This window comes from Pyxicephalus adspersus, chromosome 3, assembly GCF_032062135.1.
Source record: "Pyxicephalus adspersus chromosome 3, UCB_Pads_2.0, whole genome shotgun sequence".
Lineage (NCBI taxonomy): Eukaryota > Metazoa > Chordata > Amphibia > Anura > Pyxicephalidae > Pyxicephalus > Pyxicephalus adspersus.
This window is the reverse complement of record NC_092860.1, coordinates 115450973-115478670: the sequence shown is the minus strand read 5'-3', so window position 1 is coordinate 115478670 and position 27698 is coordinate 115450973. Positions and strand designations below refer to the sequence as shown.

Genomic DNA, 27698 nt, shown 5'->3' with positions numbered 1-27698 from the left:
TGGCTTTGTAATGTGATTCTTTATTTGTTTTAATTTGATTTTTATTGACACTTGATAAAAAGTTTTCTATTTTTTTATTAATGAGAAATTATGTGTAAGCTATGTGTGATTAGTAATGCCCCAATATCTAGTTTTTCCTTTTTGTAGGTGCTAAAGGAAGCCAGGTCTGGGGGGCTTATTTAGAATCAGGAAGCACCCTACTGTGTTGGGAGTTAAATTGCCCAGGGGACACTGTATTTGTCATGACCCAGCATGTTAGGGGATAATGTGGACAGTATGAACATGAAATTAGAATGTGTTTTTCTAGTGTAACATGTCAATGGTATTTTCCTATAATTTTACCTTTTTGACTTTTTGGCTCATTACAGAGGCCACATTTCTTCCTCTCCCATCCACAACCCATTTCTGTATCAATAATATTATATGGTACTTTATTCATTTATGTAATAAATTTTCACTTAATTGACCAATGAAATACATTTTTTTTGTTTCCGTTATAGGTTCATGGCTCCGGGAAAGTCGTTTGCCTCACTGCACATACCAGGGTTTTGCAGCCCTCATCATGGCAGTTCCTACTAAGACTTGGATGGAAGCAGCTGAGGGATTCAAACTGCCAAATTTCCCAAATGTGTTGGAGCCGTGGATGAGAAACAATACTGTGTACAGATGCCCCCCAACAGTGGATCTCACTTTTCTAACTACAAAAAGTACTTTTCAACTGGTATTGTGGCTGTTACGCTGTAAAAATTCATCTGTATGTAGATTGTATTGTGGCAAAATGGTGTATTTTTAGGACTCTACCATTGTATAAAAAGTTTTTTTAATGGGACACATTAAATGTCAAAGATAGAGTTATAGTATATCTGTCTGTAGTTAGGCTGAATTCTGGTTTTATTGTATGTACTGTTTCCCAACCATCCAAATGTGTCCTGTAATATGTCTTATCATATCCTATTTTTTCTCCTCATGGTCAAGCCTGGTTCTATATAGATATTTTTGATGTAATTGGTTTCAACCTTTGTCTCTGCCTTATGTATACCTCTAGGGAAGGGGGAAATCAAATAACAGATAAATACCCAAACCACATAATCAAACAAAATAAATATAACCAATCCAAACTACCAAAAAATAAAAAAACAGAACAAAACATCAGTATTAAAACAGTAACCAAACAGATTTTCACCATCACAGTGATGTCAATAACAACCTCCAGAAATAATTTAAGGGACACAGAGTAGGAGTTATATTAGAATCCAGGGAGTCAGGAGTGGCTTGCCTTTGGCTGGAACGGGGGTGTTCTGAAATGTGATGTATCCCTGGGAAGAGGAATGGTGGGTATAACCTTGATAGGTGAAATAGTGGGGGTAGAGTTGGAAATGGTCAGTTGTAAAAACAGGAGGAAGTGGTGGTGGTGGCAGCATCTGCTAGGTAATGCTCAGGGTACAGGTGAGGCAGCAGTAGAGGTTGAGGATATGGTAAGGGGTTTCAAGTCTTGGTTGTAAGGGTTGTTCCTGTCGCTGCATCTCCTATTCACAATCATATTCTTTCGTAAGCAAGGATCCTACGTTCCAGGGTCCGGTACTTGTTTGATGGTATGGTGGGGACATGTGGCCTTTGTCACCACTATGCTCTGCTGGGAGGGCTCAGGAGATGGATCAGTGAAGGGGTGGAGAGGTTCTCTTCTCTGTGTTCTCAGTGTGTATGTTGGAGGCTTCCAATTCAGAGGTGGCAGCATTTTCATTTCTTCCACTATCGTCTGAAAATATAACATTTCTGTTTGTTCTGCGTAGAAAATTATAAAAAGGTTAGTAAGCATTACACATAGCAAAACAATGCTTACCCACTAACTTCCACAGTATGATGAAGAAAATCAAGGTTAGAGAAGAGGGTATGCTATTGATGGTTTTATGGACCCTACCCCGACATTTCAGCTTTTTCAGCTTTCAGATTCGTCAGGAATTGGTTGTGGAGACTCTTCCACTTCTTCTTTATTGTTGATACTGTAAAAGATAAAAGGACAATATGTAAAATGTGCCTTGTTTGCGCTACACCCCTTATTTATTTCCACAAAGTTTTAATCAGGTCCCTTTTGGCTCAGGAAAAGAAGACACTGACAACGCTGGTCACATCATCAGAGTTAGCCAGGGCATATATAAACATCCTCCATCAAACACTGTAGCTTCCCATGTCAGCGAAGCACAATGTTTAGGTCAGTGAGGTTTAAGCATCTGGTCCCTACCATAGTCATGTGTCATTAACATTATTATAAAAACGTCTTACAGATGGCCAACATTTGAACATGGACCCTAGTGCTGCAAAGTGCTATCCACCATGCCACCCAGAAATACAATGTCTCATGTCATGTAAAGCTTTTTAGTACTGGATAATAACCTGAATTTATTAAATTATTTTCTTGTATTTATTTACACATATATACATGTTTATGTATCAAGGAGTATATTTTGACAGCAATAGGACTTTAGTAAAATATATATGTGCTCATATCTTATTTGATGTTTTAAGTTGAAACGTACAGGATTTCTTTGTATTTGCAATATATCTGCCCGCTGCCTATTTGCCAATGAGAAACAAAGGTAACTTTGCCCATGTTTTATGATTTTTAACTCAGTTGGGATGCTTCTCTAGTCAGTTTCAACTGCTGAGAAGTATTTGATGAAAATCTTAAAAGCAATTGAGTGGTCTAAACTATCGACTTTTATCCATTTTATCAGCAACTATTTGCTCTTTGAAGATTTTACCTGGGAGGCTTTAAATTGCCATTGCTATTCTATATTAAGATAAAATTTTAAGTTTTCAAGGACACAGTGTTCTAGTGTTATTCTGCTGAAAAGTTACTAAGCAAGTTAGTTACCAAACGCACCATAAATCCTCTGTGTCAATTACACTGAGAAACTCCAAATAAAACATAGATCAATCTACTCTGTTTAGTCCTCCTCGGAGAAGCATACAGAGCGACTTGTTGAGCTTTCAAAAAGACAAAATTCATGCTGTTCAACATTAAACATGTTACGTTTTAGCAACCAGGGAATCTATCTTTGAAAGGATAGTAATACATTAAACATTAAAATGGCATACCACAAATGGTTCAAAGGTCTGCAGGGCAGATTTTTTATCAAAAGATTTATTTTAGATTTTAAATGCAAAGAAATATTTAATATAAACAAAAAAGAAAGGAAAAACACAAGCCTCGCTGCGACTTTTGCAGAATATTTAAAGGTCGATAAATGTAAATTGCATATCAATACGTAGTCTACATGAAAGCTCATAAATGATTCATAGCTAAAATAACTTAAAGCATCATTCCAGCTAGATTAAATATTCAAATTGCAGCCTGAGATTTAAGCAGGGAGCATAATCTAGTTGGAAAATATTTTATTTTTTATTCTTGTATTGCTGTACTGCAACAGTACATCAATTTGCTATAATCTGGTGATCTTGGAAACCACCTGTTGGAGATGTTAGTACATACTCCACTACTTTAGAAAACTTAACTAGCACATGCTTCAGAAAGCACAATCTCATTACCTTGCTTTTCCCTTTGTAAAAAGGTGTGTGGAAATTTTGCAGCTCTTTCTGACATTCAACATTGCTCTTTTTACAATTAAACTGTACCTACAGTTCCACTTTAGAAAATAACATAAAAATGATTCAGGGAACCTTTGTATGTATATGTTTTCTTTAAAAGAACAATTACATTTTATTTAAATAATCACATAAAAATATTTTTTTTTTATATTGATTGTTATTCAGCTTCTATTGGAAACCAACCATTAGACAGACACAGCCAATTCTTACATGGGGTATAAAGAATGTCTTTTGAAATTTCTTCCCCTTTTCAACACACTATTGAAGTAGGATAAGTGGCACCCAGAAATGCCATGGTTTTAGTCAGTCAGGTATTTTTTCCAGCTATACCCTATTCAGCTATCCAAATATAGATCTTGAAGGATTCCTGTTCTCCTAACAGTCGCGGCTAACGCTGTGGAATCCGAAAAAAGAGGAGAAAAATATTGGTTTTGTAAGTTGAAGAATACTTAGCAGGTGCAACATCCCCTCCCCCACTACCTGTCATGGTCTTAAAAAATAATGAAAACCTCCTTGGTATGAAGAGGATTGTTGGTTGTGGTAATTTTATACATGAAGCTCAAGTTGTAGAGACTGAGCTCCAAGGGTGTGTATGGTTATTGCAAGTGTTTTAGGTTCAACAATTCAAGCTGTTTGTTAATTATAGAAATATTCAAAACAACCATTATTAAAAGACATGGCCATTATATCTCATGGACAGTTTGTGCAATTAATTCAGCAATTTTAATAATTAAGTAATTTATGGCTATATAAATAAATATACAAATTTTCGAATATTCATGTCATTCAGAATAGTTGACAATGGACAGTAAGGCAAAAGACCTGATTTAATAAAGTTCTCCAGGACTGGAGAAAGATTGACTATATTGGGTAAACCTTGGAGATGCAACAAATCTAGAATAGATCTGGTGCAGACTGAAAACATTTGCCAACTAACAGCAAATGATTTTTAGGAAATCCATTGCATGTTTGCTGGATTTTCCAGGTTATCCCAGGATGGTTTTTCTGTTCCAGTTTTGAATAGCTTTAAAAAACAAACCCAAAGACATATGCTGAATCTAACCAGCAGGGATACAGATGGTAATATTATTTTATCTAATACAAAACGCTTTGTCTTTTCAAGGAATACAGGTCTTTTAATTAACAGAAGGCTTATTGGATATCATCACTTTAATAGAAAGTGTATTTATCTTTTTTATACAAATGCACACAAGCATACATACATACAGATTGCCTTGATCGGCAAATATCAGGACATAGAATGGTTTACCAAAACAACAGACAGTATTTAACCACCTGGGCGTTACACTGATGTCTAGATTTCTGTACCAAAAGCGGTACACTGTTTTTCATGAAAATTTTTTTTTTTAAATTGTAGACCTGTAAGTTACAGAAATATGTCCGAACAGAGTTCTAGTAGATATCATGAATATAAAAAATGTTTGAAACACACAATCATGTAAAAAAAAAAAAAATACTTTTAATAAAATTAAATAAAAGACACAAAAATCAGCTTAAACAAGAATACATAAATAAATCAAAAATACTGAAAATGCGATATTTCTGTATACTGTATAGTAATATATTTTTCTAAAACACCTCCCTAGTGTCCAACAGTCCAACGTCAAATATCTATAGACAAATCCACATAAATATATTTTGTATTATTTTGTATTGGATTGGATACAGGACTTTGTATTGAATCCAATACAAAATATTTGAATTTCCCGCTACGACCCCCATTGACGGGCGCATGCACTGACATCATCAGGAATCTCCGAGAGACGCGTACGCCAACGCTGGGTATTCTAATTCTTTCCAAACTTCTGTACTTCCATGCAAAAAGTGTTAATTTTTTTGCATGGAAATTTATTTTAGATTGTAGGCTATAATTCACCGAATTACTCAATATTTACTTATAACTCACCGAAATATGTCCAAAATTTTATAAATTTAATAATAAAATGGTTTTTATAAAACATAAAAAAAATCTTTAAAAAAAAATAGTGTAATGTAATTGTACAGTAGCTTATATAATATATATATATATAATACAATTTTATATATATTATATAAGGATTTCTTTGTATTGGACTCAATACAGCTTTTTTGTATTGAGTTCAATGCAAAGCGATTTGAATTTCCCACCCCGCCTCCCGCTCGCACCGACGCATGCAGTGACGTCACCGGGAAACCCCGGAGATCGTCACTGCACTCGCCGGGAAAAGAAGCAAGATAGAGGACGTGTCCTGAGGAGCTGCAGGGAGAAGGTGAGTATTTTTTTTTTAGAGATCGACGCCGGAACAGAACAGATGATCACAGCAGGGACGAGGTAAGGTAATGCATTTAACCACCCAACAAAAGTTCGGGTTTAAAGATTTTTGCAATTTTTTTTAACCCGAACCAAGGTCGGGTTTAACGGTCGGGTGGTTAAAGGCTATTGCAAAATTTACAAAAATTCTGGGTCCATACTGGGCCCAATCACAAGCCTAATCGTGCATTGGTTGGGGAGAATTGTCAACCACTTTGAAAAGCACCGGTCTGTTACAACCTCAAAAAATAACGCCATAAATAGTCAAAGTTATTTTGTATAAAGCAATCAGTTCTGTATGCAGATAAGGTGGCATGAAGCCCAAAATAACTCCAAACAAGCACAATGAAGGGTTTTTGTAGTAACTGTGCATATTTCATGGGCAGCACAGAGTGGCTGTAAAGCTTCTTCACAGAAGAAGGAGCCTGTTGCCAGGCCTAAACACTGTTATGTGAAAGAGAAGAAGGGAAGTAGATCATGTACTCGTATAAGCTCCAACACCAAGCGCATGGTTCAGACCTACAGTTGTGGTGGTAAAATGGAAGAGTGGGGGTATGCATTAAAACTGAGGATCAGTGGTTAGGCCTTAAAGAGAACCTGTTACTTTGTTATTCATATTATTATTATTAATATTAACCACCTAGCCGTTAAGCCCGACCTTCGTACGGGCAAAAAAAAATGGCTAGGATGGTTAAGCCTGTATTTTTGTCACATCCTTACCTCCATGGTCCCGCTGTGCACATCCAGCGTCGTTTTCCTATTCCAGCGTCGTTTTCCTATTCCAGCGTCGTCCTCCGTCCATCGTCGTCCGTCGATCTCCCTCTCCAGCGTCGGGTGCCAGCGGGACCGGTAAGATGCCGGCCGGCATCTTGTGTTTCTCCGCCCGGCCCGCAGAACACAAGATACCGGCCGGCTGAACACAAGATACCGGCTGGCATCTTACCTGGTCCCGCTGATCGTCCACGTCCTTCTTCGTCCAGCGCCGGATGATCTCTGAAACGAGAAGCCGTCCGGCAGAGAAAAAAAAAACCGGAAGGCTTCTGCGTGCGTGATGATGTTGGCGCGTCTGCGGGAAATTCAAATAGAAACTCATTCATTCATTTTGTATTGGATTCAATACAAACTCCTGTATTCAATCCAATACAAAATAATTCAAATAAATACAAAGTGTGTAATTGGTAAATTCAAACTGTCATTTTGTATTGGATTGAATACAAACTCCTGTATCCAATCCAATACAAAAAATAAAAATAAATAAAATAAAAGTGAATAACTTGGAAATTCAAATTTATATTTTGTATTTGATTGGATACAAACTTGCGTATCCAATCCAATACAAAAAATAAAAAAAAAATAAAATAAAAGTAAATAACTTGCAAATTCAAATTCCTATTTTGTATTGGATTGGATACAAACTCCCGTATCCAATCAAATACAAAATAATTCAAAACAAACCCCAATAAATACAGAATCAAAGTTTTAAAAATTGCCAGGTATTCCCTGGATGGCTAGTGTGTAACACTGTGTCTTATCTTACCTTTGCTGATCTTCGCCTAATTTCCTTTAATTTTATTAAAAGTATTTTTTTTTTTACATGATTGGGGGTTTCAAACTTTTTTTTATATTCTTCATGATATCTACTAGAACCCTGTTCGGACATATTTCTGTAAGTTACAGGTCTACAATTTAAAAAAAAAAAATTTCATGAAAAACAGTGTACCGCTTTTGGAACAGAAATCTAGACATCAGTGTAACGCCCAGGTGGTTAATATTAACAATAATAATAATTACTAGATTGTAAGCTCTTCGGGGCAGGGTCCTCTCCTCCTGTATCACTGTCTGTATTAGTCTACAATTTAAAAAAAAAATTTCATGAAAAACAGTGGATCACTTTTGGTACAGAAATCTAGACCTCAGTGTAACGCTCAGGTGGTTAATATTAACAATAATAATAATAATAATAGACAGGATTTAGAGCGTCAACATATCATGCAACGCTTGTTCAAAGTGGGCAAAAGTATTTTTTAACAAATGCTACATAATCTATGTGCTCACTGAAAATATACAAATTTAACATAGAATATACATGCTTGTGGTGATTGTAGTCACAAAAACAAGATGAAGAACTGTCTGTGAAACCTTTTTTATTTGCATCGTAAATTTTTCAGAACAAGCTTTGAAGGCTTAGATCGAGAAGAACTGGGTAGTCCCCTACATTTTTGTCCTAACTGTTGGTGCACAAAAAGAAAAAAAAAGTATCATAGACTAAACTCAGCTTTCTTTAAATTATCACAAATTTACTCAAATCTAATTTCACTTAAATTGTCATTTGTTATCAGATGAACTAGGTAATTTTCATTTCAGTTTTGGTCCTATTGTTTAAAGCTTTTTTGCAGTTACTAATAAGGGTTATTTGCAATGACACGTTTTTATCACAAAGGGTTTGATACTGCTACACAGAGACAAGATTACTTTACACATAGGGATAGGTGTTCAGAAAGGACAAGTTAAAAAGAAAGCATGTGGTTTTACTTTATTAATTAATAGATTCATTATTGCCTGAACTTTATGAAAGCTCCTATTTCTCCCTATTGTTGCAGTATGTGTTCCTGTAATTAAAAAGAGTGAAAATTCCCATTTTCTCACAGCATATATTAAAGCCATATCAGACACATACATTTTGATTTACTAAAGAGTATAGATTGTTCACATTGCAAAGTGAAAGTTTTGGAAATGCCTTGGCATATTCTAGCATTTAGAACAAGTGCATCCAGAGTAGGTGTGAATGTACTCTACTTGATGGTATGTGGAGGCACTTCTATGTCCGCAGGGGGCTAAAAGAGAATTGCAACTAGGATACTCGGATGGAGAAAAAGTGAGTTTAAAATGTTTAGCCATTTTTTTGTTTTAGATAGCAAAGGAAAGGGATAAAATTATTGCCATGGCTTTTGCTTTCTATGTACCATGGTTCCCAGTGGAAGATTTTCCCTTATCTAATGATCTGGGGACAAATAGAAAGATGTTGCTTTCCCCTCACTTTCTTTCTAGATCACAATGGTCACCAGTACAAAGAGGGGTGATTTTTACTAATGGCAACACAAACAGAAATAACAACTTGTCAGCAAGTCTAACTCTTCCCTATGCTATCTAAATCTTAAAAAAGAGCTAATCCACTTCATGGATATTGTTGACTTTTTCAACTTGCTGAATAGAAAAAAATGGATCTTTATTTAAAAAGATTACAGATTGGGAAGGCTTAGTAACTTGTTGAAAAGTCTGTGCTCATTGGGGAAGCATTACAGGGCCACATTTTTCACACCCCAGGACAAATTGGGATGAACCAGTAAGTTCTGACAAAACGCTTCATTGTGATAAATGAAAGACCCTAGAAATGTTTTCATAAGCCTCCAACATAATATCAATATATTCAAACATTCCCCTATATTTTTAGGCTGCTTCTCTGCAGTTACATTTGCTTACATGCAAAATGTCTGCAACCAATTGCTCATCATCGGAGGCCTTATCATTATCCTTTCTATGTGTTTTTAAAGACATCTCTATATCTCTACATAAGGCAACAAGAACAATAAATCAAAAATTTGCCTTTTAAAAGTATTTCCTTAATGGCAAAATAAAGTTTGAAAGCTAAAGGTAAAAGCTTACAAATCATTGCTTTAAGAAAGATTTAGGCACTTCACAAGACCGCATTCAGCGCTACCTGATAATTATTTTTACCTATACACCCAGAAGATTTTAAACATTCAACCAATGCAATGATGTAATATTAAATAATAAGGTTTTATTAGCTAATAAAATGTCCCCACTGCCAGAGGGACAGAACCTCCTTCTTGTTCTGAGCCAGGCAATCAATGAGATGTTGATTGGGAACCTCTTCATTTCATACCGAAGATGTCAGCCTGCTCTAAGGAGTGACCTGTAAGTGATGTGGCCAGGCTATGTGACACCACCCACATCACCAGAAATAAATGGGATTTGAACAAAGACATAGCCCTGGGCCCACGGCCGAAGATGAGTGAAGGGGATTGCCAACTGCAATGTCACTGCAAACATTCCTTTCCATTCCAAGACTGGAAGCTGGAGTACTCGCTGCTGATTGATCAGACGAGGTGGAGAAGTCCACAAAAGATCCGAAACAGTGTTCCCCGCAGTGGAAAGTAAGGAAAAAACCTAAGCAACTAAGGATCCAAACTTCAACTCCTGGCTGACCGGAACTTTCTATACCCATCCAAAGTGCAGATTTCCAAGCATCAGCTTTTGTGAAGCAGCTGTTAGGAGAGCATCTGGCGGACAACTTCGTGCTGTGTGCCATCGCAAAATAAAACACTGTTTGTTCTGTTCAGAGATGTCATTTGCAGCAGCTAGAACTAAGATAGCAGCAGCCCGCTTCCCTTTAGCTGTGCAGCCAGATGGATTTATGGCATCCCTTGTTAGGCTGTGCACAGCTGAAGGGGATTCTAAAGGTTGATCAGCTCCTGACTCAGTCCTGCAGTGCTATTGGATGCTGGGACTTTAAAGCCTCTCTGCTCCCAGTCACCAGTGCCTGTTGTAGAGTTAGCTGGGTTTATCTGTGCTGGAGAGATTCCGAGTATGTTTCTGTTGCTGACCTTTGCCTGTTCCTGACAATCTGCTTGTTACCCTGACTCTGCTTGTGCCTTTTCTTTTGCACCTCATTTGGAGGACTGATCTCCTGTGTTTGATTTCGGCTTGTTTCTGGATTCCCTGGTAATTTCTGTACTGTGTATCTGTGGGCTCCTGGTCAGCTGACGGTCTATCCCCAGACACCATCCCCTGCACACCAAGTCCTGGGGGCAACCGAGTGCTGGGAGATGCAACCAGTCTCCTGAGGCTGAGCGGAGGCTGCTTAAGGCGAAGACTGCGGTGTTTGATGGGGGGACTGGTGTCTAAATTTCAACTTGTTTCTTTTTTTTTATAGGTTTACCTGGCATGAGGACCTGCTACCAGGTCAGACCTTTTTTAAGAAATAAATAATACAATGATAGAAATAGTAGGTTATTTGCTCATCCAACATGCTGGCATAATGCCCTGTTGGAAGATGCGCATTTGCCAAGCTCCGTCTTATTACTAAGGCCACTTTACTATTGATCTGCACAAAGCAGATTTCTTAAAGGATATACCATTTTTTTATGTGTTCGTAACAAATATATGAGGGGTCATAAAATGGGTTTTAAAGACTTCACCCTAAGTGTAGAAATGTAAACTTCTAACGTCATTTTCCAATGTCTACTATTCAAAAAGAACATTATAGCAAGAATACATTTTGGCATTAAACAGTTCAGCAAAGACCAGGCCTTCAGAAAAAATGTGCTGTGGACTGATGACTGAAGAGTTGATTGACCACAGTAACTGTAGTCATGTTTGGTCCAAACTGAAGACAGCATTTTTGTAGAAAAACAACATACCAACTTTGAAGCAAGGTGCTATGATTTGGGGTTATTTCAGTGCGTGGCAAAGGATTTTGTGTGCTTAAATTAGAAAGTGAGACTACCTGTTCAAAAGTTGAAGCTGAACCAGAAATGCTATTGATTTAAAGCACAATCTGTATAACAGTTTGCATACCTGCTGTCTTTCTTCAACTGTGATAAATAAAATTTACCTTTCTGACAAATTTACTTACAAGGAGATGGAGTTTTACAGATCAGTTTTCCACCTGCTTTTGGTCACACTAGAAAATCACCTGGGCAGATTTCACTTAACTGATTTTCTGCAAGGTGTCTGTTGGGTCTGTTGCAGTTATCCATACATCTTGTGCATGTGATCTAATAACAAAATAGGTCTCCTCCTTAGCAAATTACAGTAATTTACACAGAATTGCATTTTAGCATTAGGTGGTGCAATAGTTTATCACTAAAAAAACAAATATATAGTCATTTTACTTTGGTTTCATTATGCATAATAGCTACATTGGGGGTCCCTTATGTTGTTTTTTTATTTAGTTAGTTTTATTATTTAGTCTGGAGATCAGCTTTAATGAAATAGAAACTAAACTAATCGAAAATGCATCTTAAACTCATTTTGTTTCTTTTGATTTTTTTTTTTATTATTATCAATTAAAAGTATTTTTTTAAAATATCAGTTCAGTAGACACATTTAGCAATTGAAGAATTCTTTAAGGCAAACAATATAAATGGGGGATTGCTAATCTAATCAGCAATGCTTTATTGATGTTTTCAGGAAAAAAAGAAGTCTAAAAAACTATTCCAGAAGGAGTACTTCAGCAGAATATTATGTGCCTATTCATTTCAACTGCGACTGCAAGACAGGTTTCAAATATCCAGCTGGAATTTAACAACACACAGAACCAGGAAAACGATGCCCATTTGCTCTATAGTCCAACAGCTGGGTCCCAAACTGCACAGCTGGTCTTCTGATTTGAATGATAATCTTCCAGTTGCAAACTATGTAATATGGAAAAATATGTGTGCACAGAGGGTGATGAGCACTTCATCCTACTGTTTTTTTTTACACTTAATGCACATAGTATACACTGTTGATTCATATTCTTAATACATTTTCCAGTCAATTTGCCTTGGCTGAATTGGGTACTATGTAGAGTGAAACCAACAGCGTGTAAATCTGACATCTCTCTGGGCTAATGATCCTTCTGGGTAATTATCGGCGTTGACTTGCTTTAAAAACAGAGAAATACAGTACACTTGAGCTTCCGTTGAGAAGCTTGATCATTTTTAAATTGGCTATTATGAATAGGTTTCAAACTAGGCTGAAAAGTAATTTGGCATTAAAGCTGTACGCTGAATATTTGAAAACATTCTTCAATGGATTGGTTTATTGTTGTCATTCTCAATAGCAAATGCTTAAAATGATCATATCATGGGCATTTTATGTACAGTCATGAGTAAAAGAAAAGTACACTCCTTTTTCAATTCTATGGTTTAACGCATTAGAAAATAATTAAAATTAATCTGTTCTTAAATTCAGTAAATACAAGCTCAGATGACAACAATATAGGACATATTACATCATATCATTTTTTATTTAACATACAAGTCAAAATGCAAAAGCAGTGTGTGAGAAATTAAGTGCATCCCTACCACTTTCACTGGAATTAGGAGGGTAAGAAGCAGCCAACTGCTGCTAATCAAGTACATTTATTTAATAGATCATCAGCATGTGTGATCACAAAAATACGTTTTGGCCTAGAACATTCAGGTGTGTGTTAACACAATGCCGATTTGAAAAGACATCAGCAATGTGTCACACACGGAGAGACAGGACCACTAGGGGGCATACTGAGGTGGTGCAAGCCCTGAGAAGGGCCAAGGCGCAGAGTCTAAGAGGTAACCAGGTTTTCTCCAGAGCCTCTGATGGTGAGGATGTTGCGCTGCTGGTTACGGTCCTTGGGCACACCAAGGTGGGCAAGCACGGTACCAAATCACCAGGAAGGAGGATAGTCAAGGAAAGCCGGGGTCGAGACAGGCAGTAAGCAAGAGAGGACAGGTCACACGCCAGGGGTCAATAGCCAGGGATCCAGGAGACAGACAGCAATGACACAGGGGCCACTGCAGGCACAGGGAACACTGGAGACACTGGAAACAGCAGGAGGCACAGAAGAAGCAGAGATAACCACAGGCAGACAGGAACAGTACAGGGAGGTTGGCTGGGAACCAACAGACTGGACAACGAGGGGTTAACACAGCAGCTGGACACAGGAAACACTGGATTAAGCTGCAGGTGTAAAGGAATTAGTACACAGAACCAGGGAACTAATGGGGTCTGTGAGCAAGCTAAATAGCCAGGGCTGGTTAAAAGGCTACTTTCTGATTATCCAGCAGCATGGACAGAGTCAATAAAGCCTGGAAACAGAGCCATGCCTAGTGTCAGAACTGCCTGCATACGCAGGAGAGAGATGCCTGCGGTTTAGTGGGGAACAGGTAAGTGCGACACAATGATCTTGGAGCAACAATTGTTGCTGCCCAACAATCTAGGAGGGAATTTCTAAACATCTGGAAGTCCATCATTCTACATTGAAAGAATATTCACAAGTGGAAAACATTTAAGTAATGTGCCACTCTTCCCAGGAGTAAATGCCCCAGCAAATTTACTACAAAGCCTAACCATACATGATAAGAGAAATTGTAAAAACCCAAAACCCAAGATTCTACAGGCCTCGGTTAGCATGCTAAATGATAAAGTTCATGACTGTACAGTCGCCAGGTTAAAGCCTCTGCTCTAAAAGGAACATAGCCGCACAGCTTGGGTTTGCAACACTGCACCTGAATAAACCACAAGACCTTAATGTGCTTTGGACAGGGGAGACCAAAGGGGAGAAGTTTGGTCATAGAGCATTAGTCGAAAACCAAACGCAACATATCAGCACAAACATCTCATACCAACTCTCAGGCAATGTGGTGAATGGTTGATGATTTGGGCCTATTTACCAGCCACAGGACCCGGACACCTTGCAGTCATTGAGTTTACCATGAGCCTACGATCCATACGGGAGACATGTTCGTTGGCATCGTCCAGAGCCGTGGACCACCAGAACTTTCTCGCAGACCATGACCACTGTCATAGGATTCGTACATCACTCATACACGGAGGCTGTGCACTGCTTTTTCTGCACATGCCTAAAATTGGAAAAGCGTCTTAAAAGAGCTTTTTTGGAACGTAAACCCTTTTTTTTTGTTTTGCTATATAAATCTTGTTTGTAAATAATAATATTTATATATTAATATATATATAATAAAGTTCCACTATGGGAAGACTCTACATCTGAAAATGACCATCAGCAGAGATTGCAGATTTGCCATGGCAGTAGAATATTCTAGCAGGGAATGGTCTGGGAATGTATGAGTGGCCTGTACACACTATGGCCTACCAAGCACAATGTTCTGCTTTATAATACTTCCTCACTACTTATACAACAAGCCTGCACGTAGTATGCCACCAGTAAAGCAGCAATTTGTATTCTGCTTTCACCTATTTTTCATAATACTGAAGTCAGAGAGTCTCCATGACACCCGCATGAAGCCGCTGACAGGGCGATCCCAGCAATGGCAGTCTGCAGGTTGCTATAGAAGTCACCCGTCGTGTATTTAGCCCTCCCCCCGGCACACTCTTCCTACCATCCTCCCTCCCACTATTTCCGGCCATGGAGGTTGTTGGCTCCCCTGTGCTGTATGTGCTGGCGGCACAGCTATGTGCGGTCTATTCACAGCCCGCACTGCCTCTGGTCATCAACACCTGGCCCTTCAGGAGCGCCACACAAGCAGGTGAAAGCGGGAGACACATGAACGCGCTTCACATCTCCGCTATGGTTGTGTGAGATAAGAACGCGCATCTTCCTTCATCGCGGGGGCGCGCTTATCTATTTGTGTGATATTAGTGACAGACGCGCGCCAAGCCCTGCCTGTGCCCCGGCTGTGGGGCACGGGAGCGCGCTTCCCTGTCGGGGCTGTGAGATAGGAACGCGACTTCACCTCTGCTTTGTCCTGAGGGATGGGAACGCGCACGTGTCATATGATTGGCGGGCCCCAGTCAGCTGACCGTGCAGGATCTGCTGTCCAGCAGCATGGCATTGATATTACTGTGTTTGAAATGTGATAGAGGAGGAGATCAACATGACTCACCTGTTGTATGACTTCTAATGGCTAATTCATCACAGAATATAACAGTGATTGATCTGAATACATTAATGAGGGGAGGGCTCTGTGCTGAGTGGATGGGGTAATGTTTTGTAGGTTGTTTGGCATATTCTACTTTAGTGATTGTATATTGTGATAGAAAACATTGTTTTATAATCTGCCATGTTAGTCTATGCTCATCAGCCTCTCCACTACCCCGGGTACTGGTTAAATGTTTTTAGACCTATAGATAAAAATCAAATATTGCTAAGCCTTCGATGAAGTGGCTGCATTAGTTTTTATTCCAGACATTTCCTATTTATTCTCTCCCTGTTCTTTGATGTCCACATTAACCTCTGCATGGTATTTATGGGAGCAGCCATGGGTAACAGACTGGACTATCAAAGTGTCTGCCATTATTTCTCTTACATGGGGGGTTAATGAGACCACAAGATAAGGATATATACGCTTTATTTCACAATAATTAAAAAGAACGCAGCATTTCTGACAGGTTCAAAAGGTATTTTCTGTACCTGGGAAAAATGTTCTTATCATGGAATAAGAAAACTAATGCTTCTGCCATATCTATGGCCTGCTAGGCTGTAATATCTTCTCTCTTATTGTGCATTACTTCCCCCACCTAGATTGTAAGCTCTTTGGTGTAGGGTCCTCTCCTCCTCCTGTGTCACTGTCCCTATAAGTCTGTCATTTGCAACCCCTATTTAATGTACAGCGCTGCATAATATGTTGGTGCTATATAAATCCTTATTATTAATAATAATAATATGTTTACAGATGCACATTTAAGTATAACAGAATATAGAAAATATGTGCTTCTAGATTCCTGTATTTTTTATATTTCACTTTATAAGTAGTCTTTAAAATACAGACTGTACATTGGAGATGTGGTTTAGGAATTTATGACCGTGTGTTGGGAGTACAAAATGGCGGAAGAGATTGGAAGCTGTATGGCAGCTAGCTGTGTAACCCCAAATCTCCAGACTACTTACCTAATGCCTGTATATATCATTATGTCAGGATGCCTCAGGTCACCCGCATCTCAGATGGTGGGACCTCTGCCCTTTTACAGGGAGCTGGACTGGTGATGATTAGGGATGAGCCAGAATGCCTCTGACATTCTCGCGAAAAATTTCTGCAAACTTCAGATGAGTCTGCAAAATTTTGGCGAACTGAATTCCATTGAATTCCGCTCCCTGGGCTGTACTTATCATTAAGTATAGCCCGGGGAGTGTGGGAACCCGTGGTCACTGCTGATTGGAGGCACGCGAGTGCCTCCAATTAGCTGTGACTGCAGGCAAACTCCAGGTGAACTCTCAAACATACACACATACATACAAATATAGCTCTGACATATATCACAGTGCTGTACTAAGATGACCGGTGCACTCACATGAGCCTCAGTCATATGTATGGCAAGTTTAGTTGAAATGTCTCCATGCGTTTTCCAGTGATGGTTGACCATACATACACACCAATTTTATATATATAGATTTACAGGCAAAGTGGTCTGATCTGTGAAAAGAAACACTAATCAGGCATCCAGGTAGTTACATGACTTGTATGATTTATTGGATACATCTATTAATATTGGTAACATTTCTTCTATTCAGATGACATAAATGTAATATTTCCAGAGGACCAGAGGAGGTATACAGTGCAGGCACATACTGGCCTCAAACCTAGGCCTTACCCTCAAGTTCCCTTGTGATGGGCACAATTTCAACACTTCCCGGCAGTGTCAAAGGTTACGTGCTTCATCCTGCCTCCCAGACATAATTTCTGACCACGCTATAATACATTAGGCCTAATTTATTAAAGCTGTCCAAGACTGGAGAATATACACTATCATGGGAGAACCTGGATGATCCAGCAAATCTGGAACTGATCTGGTCCAGGATTGAAAACATTTGCAAACCATAGCAGACGATTTTTAGGAAATGCATTTAAGAGTTTCTGAATTACCCAGGTTTTCTCATGATAGTCTTATCTTAGAAGGGTTTAAAAAATTAGACCCACTGTTTCACTGACCGATGGGAATCTCCTGGAAGTAGGAGGGGTGGGCGAGCGTCCATACTCCAAGAGGAAGCTAACAACAAGAGGGATATATTGCAGCCAGAAAGTTGACATATTTGCTGTTTCTCAGTAAAAAACAAGCTTCTCCCTAACTAAATCTGTATTTTCCCTTCAGCATGGAATGTTCTGGCCTCTGGCAGATCTGCTTTAGATGCAGTTGAAAGAGGCTGCACCCAGTGTGAAATTGATCAGTGTGACGGCACTGTAGGGTATGGCGGAAGTCCTGATGAATCTGGAGAGACTACACTGGATGCTATGATTATGTGTGGGTAAGTTCACATGATTCAAGCAGATTTTTGAACTCCCATTGATCAGTTTCAAACTATATGGTATAGTAATGTTCCATTGTCTTGCCAAAAGTTGCTAATCAGAGTTTTAAAATCAGTTATGATTATAACATGTGGCTAGGCATTTGTCATTCCTTTAGTGCTTTTATGTTTTGAGTGATTCTTTAGTGCTTTCTGATCTACACTGTATAATAAGACTGTCCAGCAAAATGTAGATGTGCCACCTGCCCAAATCTGATATATTTTGGGGTTTGGTGTCCAGGCTGAACTTCCTGATCACATCAGGCACACAATAATTAGCCAGATGTATTCAGGAAGTGATTTTGGGGAGGACAATTAGCTCCAAGGCAGACCTCAGAATTAAAATTAAAGAAATCGTACTTAGAAACCAGCATAAAATTATCACACAAGGATTTCTCAGGCTAAGAGAAATTATAAATCTGTTGTATAACCCCACACATTATGAAAAATGCAAGATCATTCCAAAGCATATGGTTTTCTCTAGTCGCCTGTATATATTGTATATATCAACATGATCTGTATTCCTTGTCCCCAGCTGCTCTATTCATTTCATTGACACATAATAGAATAAAACAGATATTATAGCATTCAAGCTGTGCCTGGTAAAAGGTAAAAGAAAAGAACGGTTTAGTGAGTGGTTTAGATCAGAAGTTGGAGAATATTTTGATGTTTCGCAGCTCTTGCCGGGGATGCCGGCCAGAGCCAAGAACCATGTCCCCTGTATTGATCCCAGGCTCAGGGAAGTAGGACACAACCTGCCCACTCTCCCATCACAGGCTTAGACCTGTGATGGGAGAGTGGGTGGGTTCTGGCATCATGACGTCACCATGAGTGACGCATGCGCGGTCCGGAGCCTGTAAATTTAGTGGTCCGCCGGTCCGTAAAAGGTTGGCGACTAATGGTTTAGATGGCATCCTTTCCAATCTAGAAATACGTTTCCTTATTACCTCAATATTTGTGGTTAGGGAAGTGCTACACACAAAGACACTCCTATCTCCCACAATTAAAAACAGCTGCTTCTTCCTAAAGCCTAATATTAGATATTCCCAAGGATGACCCGTTGTGAATTTGTTTCTCCAGTTCCTCGCTCCATGTCTAATCACCGCAATTCAAGGCAAGAGATTCTTAGGAAGCCTGACATGGAAATATTAGCTGATACATTATTGTGCCCTACAAAATGAATTGAAATACAGCAGCATTATCCTATTCCAGGAGTAGAATACTGGGAGCAGTGAGTTGATGGCCTAACATTCCTTGTCCACCCCAAAGGGACACTTCATTTGTAGTTGGAGTATTGTTGGCTTTAGGTGATCTAACATTTTGCAGTAAATTCACAAAAGTAATTAGCATGAATGCCCATACAACCACACTAAACATGTTCTGACAGAAACCCTTTGTCTCATTTTCTATATTTTAGTAGCACTATGAAAGTTGGTGCCGTTGCCAATCTTAGGAGAATAAAGAATGCTATTGGGGTGGCCAGGGCTGTGATGGAGCACACAAAGCACACATTTTTAGTGGGAGAATCAGGTAAGTTGTCCTCTTTGTTCCAGGAAAATGTAAAAAAAATGTTTATGAGGCTTATTTTGTTGTTGTTTTCCTGGTCCTGTTGATAATATAGTACAAAACGCTAGGGATTTTCCCACTTTTCTAGTTCTACTTTACTTACTGGTCTTGCCCTATCAGAAGCCACAGACAGTACATGTCCAGGGTATGGACAGCAACTACTGTAATACTGGATAATGTGCCATTATCTCTTATGCTATGCTTTATATCTACAGTTATGATGTTAAACAATTACAATTTTGTGGTATTAACCTGCACATATAGTAAAGAGGTTCTTGTCACTTAGAATGGGTGGCAACCTACACTTACTGGCAAAATACACTCCATTGCCACTTTATTAGATATACCTTGCTAGTACTATGTTGGACTTTAAAAGTGCTGCAGTTTTTCAACACATAGATTCAGATTCAGTTAAACAAGTGTACCCAAGTGGCTGGTGAGTGTAAAATGATCACCGCATTGTGACATCCTTTTTGGTGCATTGTAGTGGTATAGATCCTTATGACCAAAAAGTATAAATCAGATTAAAAAGGTTTTTGTGCTGAAGGTTAAATGGACTTTTTCTTGTATATATGAGTAGACCATAGGCCTCCCAATCAAAGGTTTTTTTTAGATAAATGTATCTATTTGAAATTTTTTTTGTTCTTAATATGCTATTATGCATTTTGCTACTAAACATTGTGTTCTTAATATGCTATTACCAGCAATTCTGAATTGTACGAAATGGAGCTGGGGAAATTAGTATTACACACAATGACAATGTGTGTAATACAATGACAAGTAACACAATGACAAATGTGTAACGTGTCTCTTGCAAATGATCTTTAAATGTTGTTGAGTAAACACAATATTAACAATGTATTGTTTTATTGTATAAACCAGTTCATTTATATGTTGATGAGGTGTGGCCTTAGATATGCATGGGACATCAGGTAAAGTCAAACTTTAAATAAATCTGGATTAGCTTGTAAATGTGAACATCACACTACATATGTGCTCACTGTTGAAATTCTGTACTTTTAAGTAATTAGATTAAAGTTTAAAGATATTTTTATGATGTCTTCATCTTTGCATTATGTTATGATAGGACTTGCAAAAGCAGAGCTTTAGGAAACAAGACTAGTAGAGCTCCCTGGTTGATGGCATAATAGTTTTTTTCTAGGTTTAGTTCCACGTTTATGCTTCTGCTTAAATTTATTTTGGAAATAAAGCAAATAGGACAAGTTCAGTAATACAAGAGCACATTACAACGGTTCAATGATATCTGAACCAGTAAGAGTAGGCAGAGTAGAAAAGTAATTGCTTTTTAATAATGGGATTCTTCTGATCATTATATAATTTGACAAAGGTTTGCTCTGATGTTATAAGACACATTTTGTTGCTCAATAAACTTCTTTATTAGATTTTAAAATACATCAGAATTTTAACTTTGCTAAGTGGTATTTGAGAAACCATTTTTTATGAGGTAGCAAAATAGAAAAACAATTAAAACATGAAAGTAACTTATACATTATGTCAATTTTTAGCATCCTTGTTTGCTGAGAGTATGGGCTTTGTATGTGAAGACTTGACAACCAACAGATCCTTAACCATTTATTCTAAATGGCTGGACCAGTACTGCCAACCAAATTACCGTAGGGTAAATGTGAATGTATTGTAAACAGATATGTTCTTGTTACAACAACTATGTATACATTATGTTTATTAATATTTTCCTTGTTTAACCCTTTAAAATAAGAGCATGTAAACCATAATATATATATATATATATATATATATATATGTGTGTGTGTGTGTGCATACACACTTCAATCGTGTGTATTCAGTAGTGAAACTAATTATGTAGGATCAATGCACCTTAAAAAAATCAAACTTCACATAGCTTAGTTACACACAACACTTTCTGTGTTAAAGCGGAAGAAAACTGGGAGAAAAAAAAAAGGTACTCGCCCTTATTTTGCAGATCCGTCGATACCTCTGCAGGTTTTCTGAATCGAGTCCCCTGTCATCCTGGTATCCTCCATCCTGGGGCACAATTCAGGAAACCTCCCGAGTGATCAAAGGATTTGCAAAGGTAAAGGTGAGTGAGTATTTTTCTAAGTTTACTTCTGTTTTAACACAGGTACAAATTACTGGGCGCCGCTATCTTCTTTGCCCTTGTTCCGTCTTCTTCCCACATCAGAAAAAAAGAAATGCTGATTTCACTGTGCATGCATGAGATCTGCATTTTTTTTACCCCATTGAAGAAACAGCTCCTTCTGCTCATGCCTGAGATCAGCCAGAAGCCTCCTGGCATCCATTCCATGACGTAGGTATTCCAGGGGGATCTGTTTACCAGTTTTGATTTTTTTTTTTTTTTTTTTTTTTTTAAAGGGTTTTAAAACCTCCTCCCTGGAAAGAGAAAGGTAATTTTTACCTTGTATAAAAGGGTTGTCTACCCTTTTATGTAAGAAATTTTAGTTTAGCTACTTTAACAACATGTCCTCAATCTGGCATAAGGCACATGTACATTTTGGTAAAAAACCTTTAAATGTACAAATGATACATCAAATTTGATTGGACCTTTCCATTTGTTAAAACATGCTTAGCATTGTCCTGTGGTTTATACCATTGTCACCCCCCAAGATAGGGAGGGCAGAATATTGTACACGTGGATTCCATGTTTTGGGCAAACGAATCGGTAAATCAGACTAGCCAATCAAGCACAAAATTGTCAGCCGATCCGCTTGTGTAATATGCCTAAAATGTTTGAATGTGAAAGGACTGGTAGGATAAATCATCAAAGAACGAATTGCCCATCCAAGTACTTGCATAACCTGGAAAACAGCCTTTTTTTTTTTTTTTTAATTGCTTTAACGGCTTCACATACATAGGTGTCTATAGCAGGGGTGTCAAACTCAAATACACAGAGGTCCACAATTTTAAAAAACTTGCACCAACAAAACAAACCCCTCTACACACACTTTTGGGTTGAAAAGACTAATTTCTATCGATGTATGCAGGCTGTGTGTTGTTCATCCTCCCACACTAAATATTACACCTGACACTAAATATTACACTTTGCAGTCTCCACTGGATTGAAACAAACACAATTATTGCCTAGGCTTTGTGTCACATGATGCATGTACGGGAATAATGTCTATGTATTGCATGTATTGAAAATGATGATGTGAGGTGGTGGGCGGGCGGGCCGGATGTATTTCATTTTCAGAATTCTTTGGGGGGGCCAAAAAACCTTGAGGGGCAGAGTTTGACACCCCTGGTCTATAGAAAGAGGTGTATCAAGTACGCTGCAGGGGAGACTCTGGGTAGCAGTAATAATTATCCCTAAACTTTTATTTGAGGTGAAATGTAAATATATTTTACATCCTAGGTGTCTGCCATAGCACATCATGTATACTGTTGTTTGTGATTTACAGAATGTGACTCCAGACCCAGAAAAATCTTGTGGTCCTTATAAGCCATTGAAAGGATTGAAAAATGATAAACCAGCTTCTCCTCAGAAAGCAGTAGATGTGCACAGCCATGATACAATTGGTAAGAAAGTTATGTATGTCCATCTAATATAGGCATGCTAGGTATACGTTATATAATCATGTATGGTTCCTGAAAATTTTAACAATATTCTTCATTTCCTAATTAGGAATGATTGCTATTGATAAAACAGGAAATGTTGCAACAGGAACATCAACCAATGGAGCATCTCACAAAGTTCCTGGGTGAGTGATATGACATATTTTTGTAGACTTCCTTAACGCAGACCATAATAAAGTACACCCGTGCCTGACTATGCAGGCTAACGTATTTATATAGTCTAAAGAATTATTAAAACCTCTTAAAACAAGACTTCATTACCTCTTTTATCTGTTATATTTGGGGAGAAATTTGTGTTCAAATTTGTGTTCATGTTACTTTAGGCTAATTGCTACATATGAATTTAGTATATAAAATTGTTTCTATTAAGCTGTCTTTAACTCCCAGAATATTCATAAGTTTATAGCCAATTTTGTGTTTTTTTTTTCCTTTCTCTGCCACCTTAATGAACCAAACTAATTTACCAGATTCTTTTAATTCCTGGCTTCTTCTGCCACCTCGCTGCTCTTTAGATGAAGGTAATGATGCCAATTCATAAATCAGCTAGAGCAGACATGGGCAAACTACGGTCCACAGGCCATATATAGCACATTGAGCTTTTTAATCCGGACCATCATATATTTATACAAAATGGTCCACTGTCAAAAAAGGTGACCAACAACACTTTTCCAATTGAAATTGAATGTAAGTGTTCTTCTCCTTTTAGGCAATGGCTTTATGCATAATTTATATTTGTTTGTGCAAACATTCTCCATCAATCTGATACTGGGCCGGCCCATCTTTGTAGTGTATTTAATAAATTGTAATATTAATAAGCTGATTAGGAATACCTTTGAAAAATGCATTGTACAAAATCACAGACGCGTTGGAGACTCGCCAATGATTGGAGCTGGATCCTATGCTGACAGCTCAGTGGGAGGAGCAGCTGCTACAGGAGATGGCGATACCATGATGAGATTTTTACCAAGGTAATCTGTTTTTAAGTCTTGCAGATTGGGGTAACTTTACTGTAAAACTCATGAAGAAACATAGAATCACAATACAATAAATAGACAGCAAAACTAAGGGAGTGTATTTTTCACGTTATATGTGAACATAGTAGTATTAAATTCCAAATGGGTAGTTACTAGAATATTTTTTCCAAACTAGTCCACAGAAGTGTTTATTATCAGGTAAAGTCAATAAATACACAGTAATTCATCAGAATTCCTAATAGAATTCTTATTCTTAAAGACAATGGTTATTTAAATTGAATAGAAGCCATTCTGCAAATTATTGTACAGGTTCTGACATACAGCCAGAACTAAGCCATTATCTGTCAGTTACCAATGCTATCCCTTTGAACTGGAAATGGGACATCTGGGGTTTACATTGGCCTCCATTCACCAGTTTTAGTGAGTGTTTACTTATAACAGGGTGGATCTTCTGTGATAAGCATAAAAGTATTGATTTGTTTTTTCTTTTATTGAAGTTACCAGGCTGTGGAGAACATGAGAATGGGAGCTGATCCCACCTCTGCCTGCCAGAAAGCTATTGCTAGGATCCAGAAGCATGTCCCAGTTTTTTTTGGAGCTATCATTTGTGCCAACAACACAGGGAGTTATGGTAAGTTTCATAAGTGCAGTTTTGTGGACCATTGGGTATTTCTTATAAAACGGGATCAGTTATACAGAAAATATGAATGTCTAAGCCTTTTGAGACTGGTGATAAAGTTACTGCTTCCTTGGATACATGTAGTGTCTCACTCGCATCTACCCATTGAGAATACACGAGGATGGCAAAGAGTGGTTCAGCAATGCCTATGGTAAATTGCTTGTACAGTGGTTCCTTAGGAAGCATCACAGTGGCTGACAAGGTGCTACTTGCTGATAGATGCACAGGATAATATCTGTTCTTGCGAGCAGTGGGAACCCAGCCTAAGGCAATGTACACACGTCAAATGATTCCCATCCAATACGAGCCCCAAGGCTCATCTCAGACAGGAATCCGACGTGCACGGTGGCCATCTGATGTCGTTCATGGATCTGTTCTGGCGGATCGACGAAGAACCACAATGGGAGTTAAAAGGAGAGAGCTCGTTTGTACACAACCCTGAATGACAGAATAGCCCTGAATGACAGACTCGCAACTAACATTTTCAGATCAGCAGTGGCAAACTCCATATTTTTATTAAACAGGTTTCTTTAACAGTTCTATTGCTGACTTAGCTTTATGGCTGCCATACTTCCTTGTTTCATTACACTACATAAGTATGTGGAGATCAAGTGTGCCATTGTTTCATTGATTGTATTCTTACTTCCCAGTAAGTGATCCATAATAGTAAATATTGCTAGGATAAATTTGGGAACCCCAGAGCATGTACTCAAAAAAACAAGCTGGCAATAGCGATTCTCATATTTGTAACCAAAAAGTGGGCTTCAGCTATTTGACCGACACTACTGATAATATAGTTTTTGTGCAAGAAGCAACATTTAGGTTTCAAGCAAGATCCCTTTCAGGGTTATGTTTAACAAGTTCCTTTAGCAAATCTTCAGAAATCCCCATTACAAATTGCTCACTGTAACGATGCATAATTATAGAACATGGCGTTTGACTCTAGCTTTGTTTTGCATAAATATATAGAAAGGCCTCAAACTTCAAAGCAATCAGAGATCAGTCATTGTGCAGGATGTCTCATTAGTATGGTTTAGTTCAGCAGTGAGTACAATTTACCGATCAATAAGACTTATTAGCTTAGACTGCTTATTTCATACTTTGATCTTTTACTTCCCACAGATTCCTGTATATGAGATTAGACTTGGAGAAGCTTGTTCCTCTTTAATCATTAGGTTGCAGGATCTTTTTTTTTTTTTTCAAGTTACATTAGGCGTTTTTGAGTTGTATATTACTGTGAAATATGCTATACACTGTAAAGATATTGTGGAGGTCAAGGGGGCATTTGCTTTACAATGGAAAAACATTGTGGTAAACAAAAAAAAATGCACTAGCAATAAATGTTCTTTATATTTTTCCTCCAAGAAAAGTTCCAAAATTGAGCATATCTTCTGTCAAAGGAAAGCATCAAAATATTGTAGAACACGAAACCTAAACAATAATAATAAATGGTATAGAACAGGTTTGCTTCATAGAGGTAACTACATACAGCCTTTACTCGTCTTGTGCTCCCACATAATAATAATTAAAAAAAAAAAAAGTAGGAAAACACCCACTAAAATACCCAACTATTATATTGGTAGGGGCAGACTATGTGCACGGCCAATTATGGGGGAGGGTTAAATAGATGATGTCAATCCTGCCTGACACAGTTCACCTACGTTTTGCCTACACAAGTGTATATACTGGATATAGTTTTAGCCCTTAAGATAATATCTGGTGAGAAAAAAATAAGTTGGCTTAATGGAAGATGGTAAGGTCTTCCATAATCTTAGGAATGTCATTTTATACAATGGTGTGTTTAGAAGCCAAACTCTCAGAAAACTAAAATACAGTCTAAAACAGGAGAGGTTTGTAGCCCTATATCTTAATCTACAACAGCAGCATGTTCAGTGTATGCTTTGCAATAATACCAGAATAATGAGTGCACACAGGCTAGAAATTGTGCCAATTGACATAGTACTCCGGAAGAATTGGTTTTACTTCTGCAGCTTTTTAAGGTGCATACAATAATAAAGTCATGCTTGGTGCAAGTTTGATATAACTACCCATGAAGTCACAAAGCATTAGAAACAGCCAGCACCTTGTATACCTATTCCTAAATATTCAAACCCAGCAAATATGTTAAAATGAAAACCATCTGTACATGTCTAATACTTGTTCTTTGTTTCAGGTGCTGCATGCGGTAAAGCTCCTGGCTTTTCTCAATTTCATTACACAGTTTTTAAACCTGGCCTTTCACAGCCACGGGAAGAGGTAGTGGATTGTCTATAAAGTTGGAGCAAGGAACAAGTAGCCAGTGTTTACAACAGAACATTTCTTCTTCTAATAAAAGCCAAGAATCGTGACCTCAAAAAGCCTTAAACCTTCACAAATCACATACTTGAATGTAAAAGCCACTGAAGACTGCAGTGTATCTAATATCTCCAAAATAAAAGCCTATGTTAAATTTTCAAATATTGTGTGGTAGCTGTCATTCAATGAGTTGGTTTTCAAATTTTAAAAGACTTAAGAATAACTAGTTCACTTTTGTTCCCAGGTACAGTGGATATATGGAGATTGCTAAGTGTAGAACAAAACAGCCTGTTTATATTGGATATAAATGGCAGGGACCTTGTTGGTACTGTACACAGCAGGTAGCGGCTGCCTTCAGGGAGCAGAGAACAAACCAGCAGAAACTCTAACATCATAGGTATTCAGTTCTACTAGCACGAAACCAAACGTTAGATATTTGGCCAAATTTGTAATTGGCCCAAATCAAAACAGCCACACTGATCCTAAGTGCCTCTAGCTACATTGGCCAGGAAGGGCTCATTTTACAGCTAGCTTAGCATTTAAGATATGAATACCTAAATGTTCAAAGCTTGGCAAAAAGATATCTTTAAGGTTTACCAACCTAAAGGATATTGACCGTCTGACAAATTTTCTGTGGTAGCCAGGGAA

The 27698-nt window shown here is 38.1% G+C and overlaps 1 protein-coding gene and 1 long non-coding RNA gene across 2 annotated transcripts; one reads left to right on the top strand and one right to left on the bottom strand.

The window, feature by feature from the left end:
• On the bottom strand, nt 1–2332 carry LOC140327790 (uncharacterized). The gene is made up of 2 exons (XR_011920127.1): nt 1919–2332; nt 1–1782 (listed from the first exon to the last, which is right to left on the bottom strand). It is a non-coding gene; the product is annotated as an uncharacterized lncRNA (long non-coding RNA).
• Nucleotides 2333–15034: 12702 nt separating this feature from the next.
• On the top strand, nt 15035–27212 carry AGA (aspartylglucosaminidase). Its single transcript, XM_072406087.1, has 9 exons — nt 15035–15189; nt 17750–17903; nt 19360–19472; nt 21035–21147; nt 22928–23045; nt 23152–23227; nt 23963–24070; nt 24574–24707; nt 26929–27212. The coding sequence occupies exons 1-9, from the start codon at nt 15069–15071 to the stop codon at nt 27027–27029; spliced, it is 1038 nt and encodes a 345-aa protein (XP_072262188.1). The 5' UTR covers nt 15035–15068; the 3' UTR covers nt 27030–27212.
• Nucleotides 27213–27698: the final 486 nt, after the last annotated feature.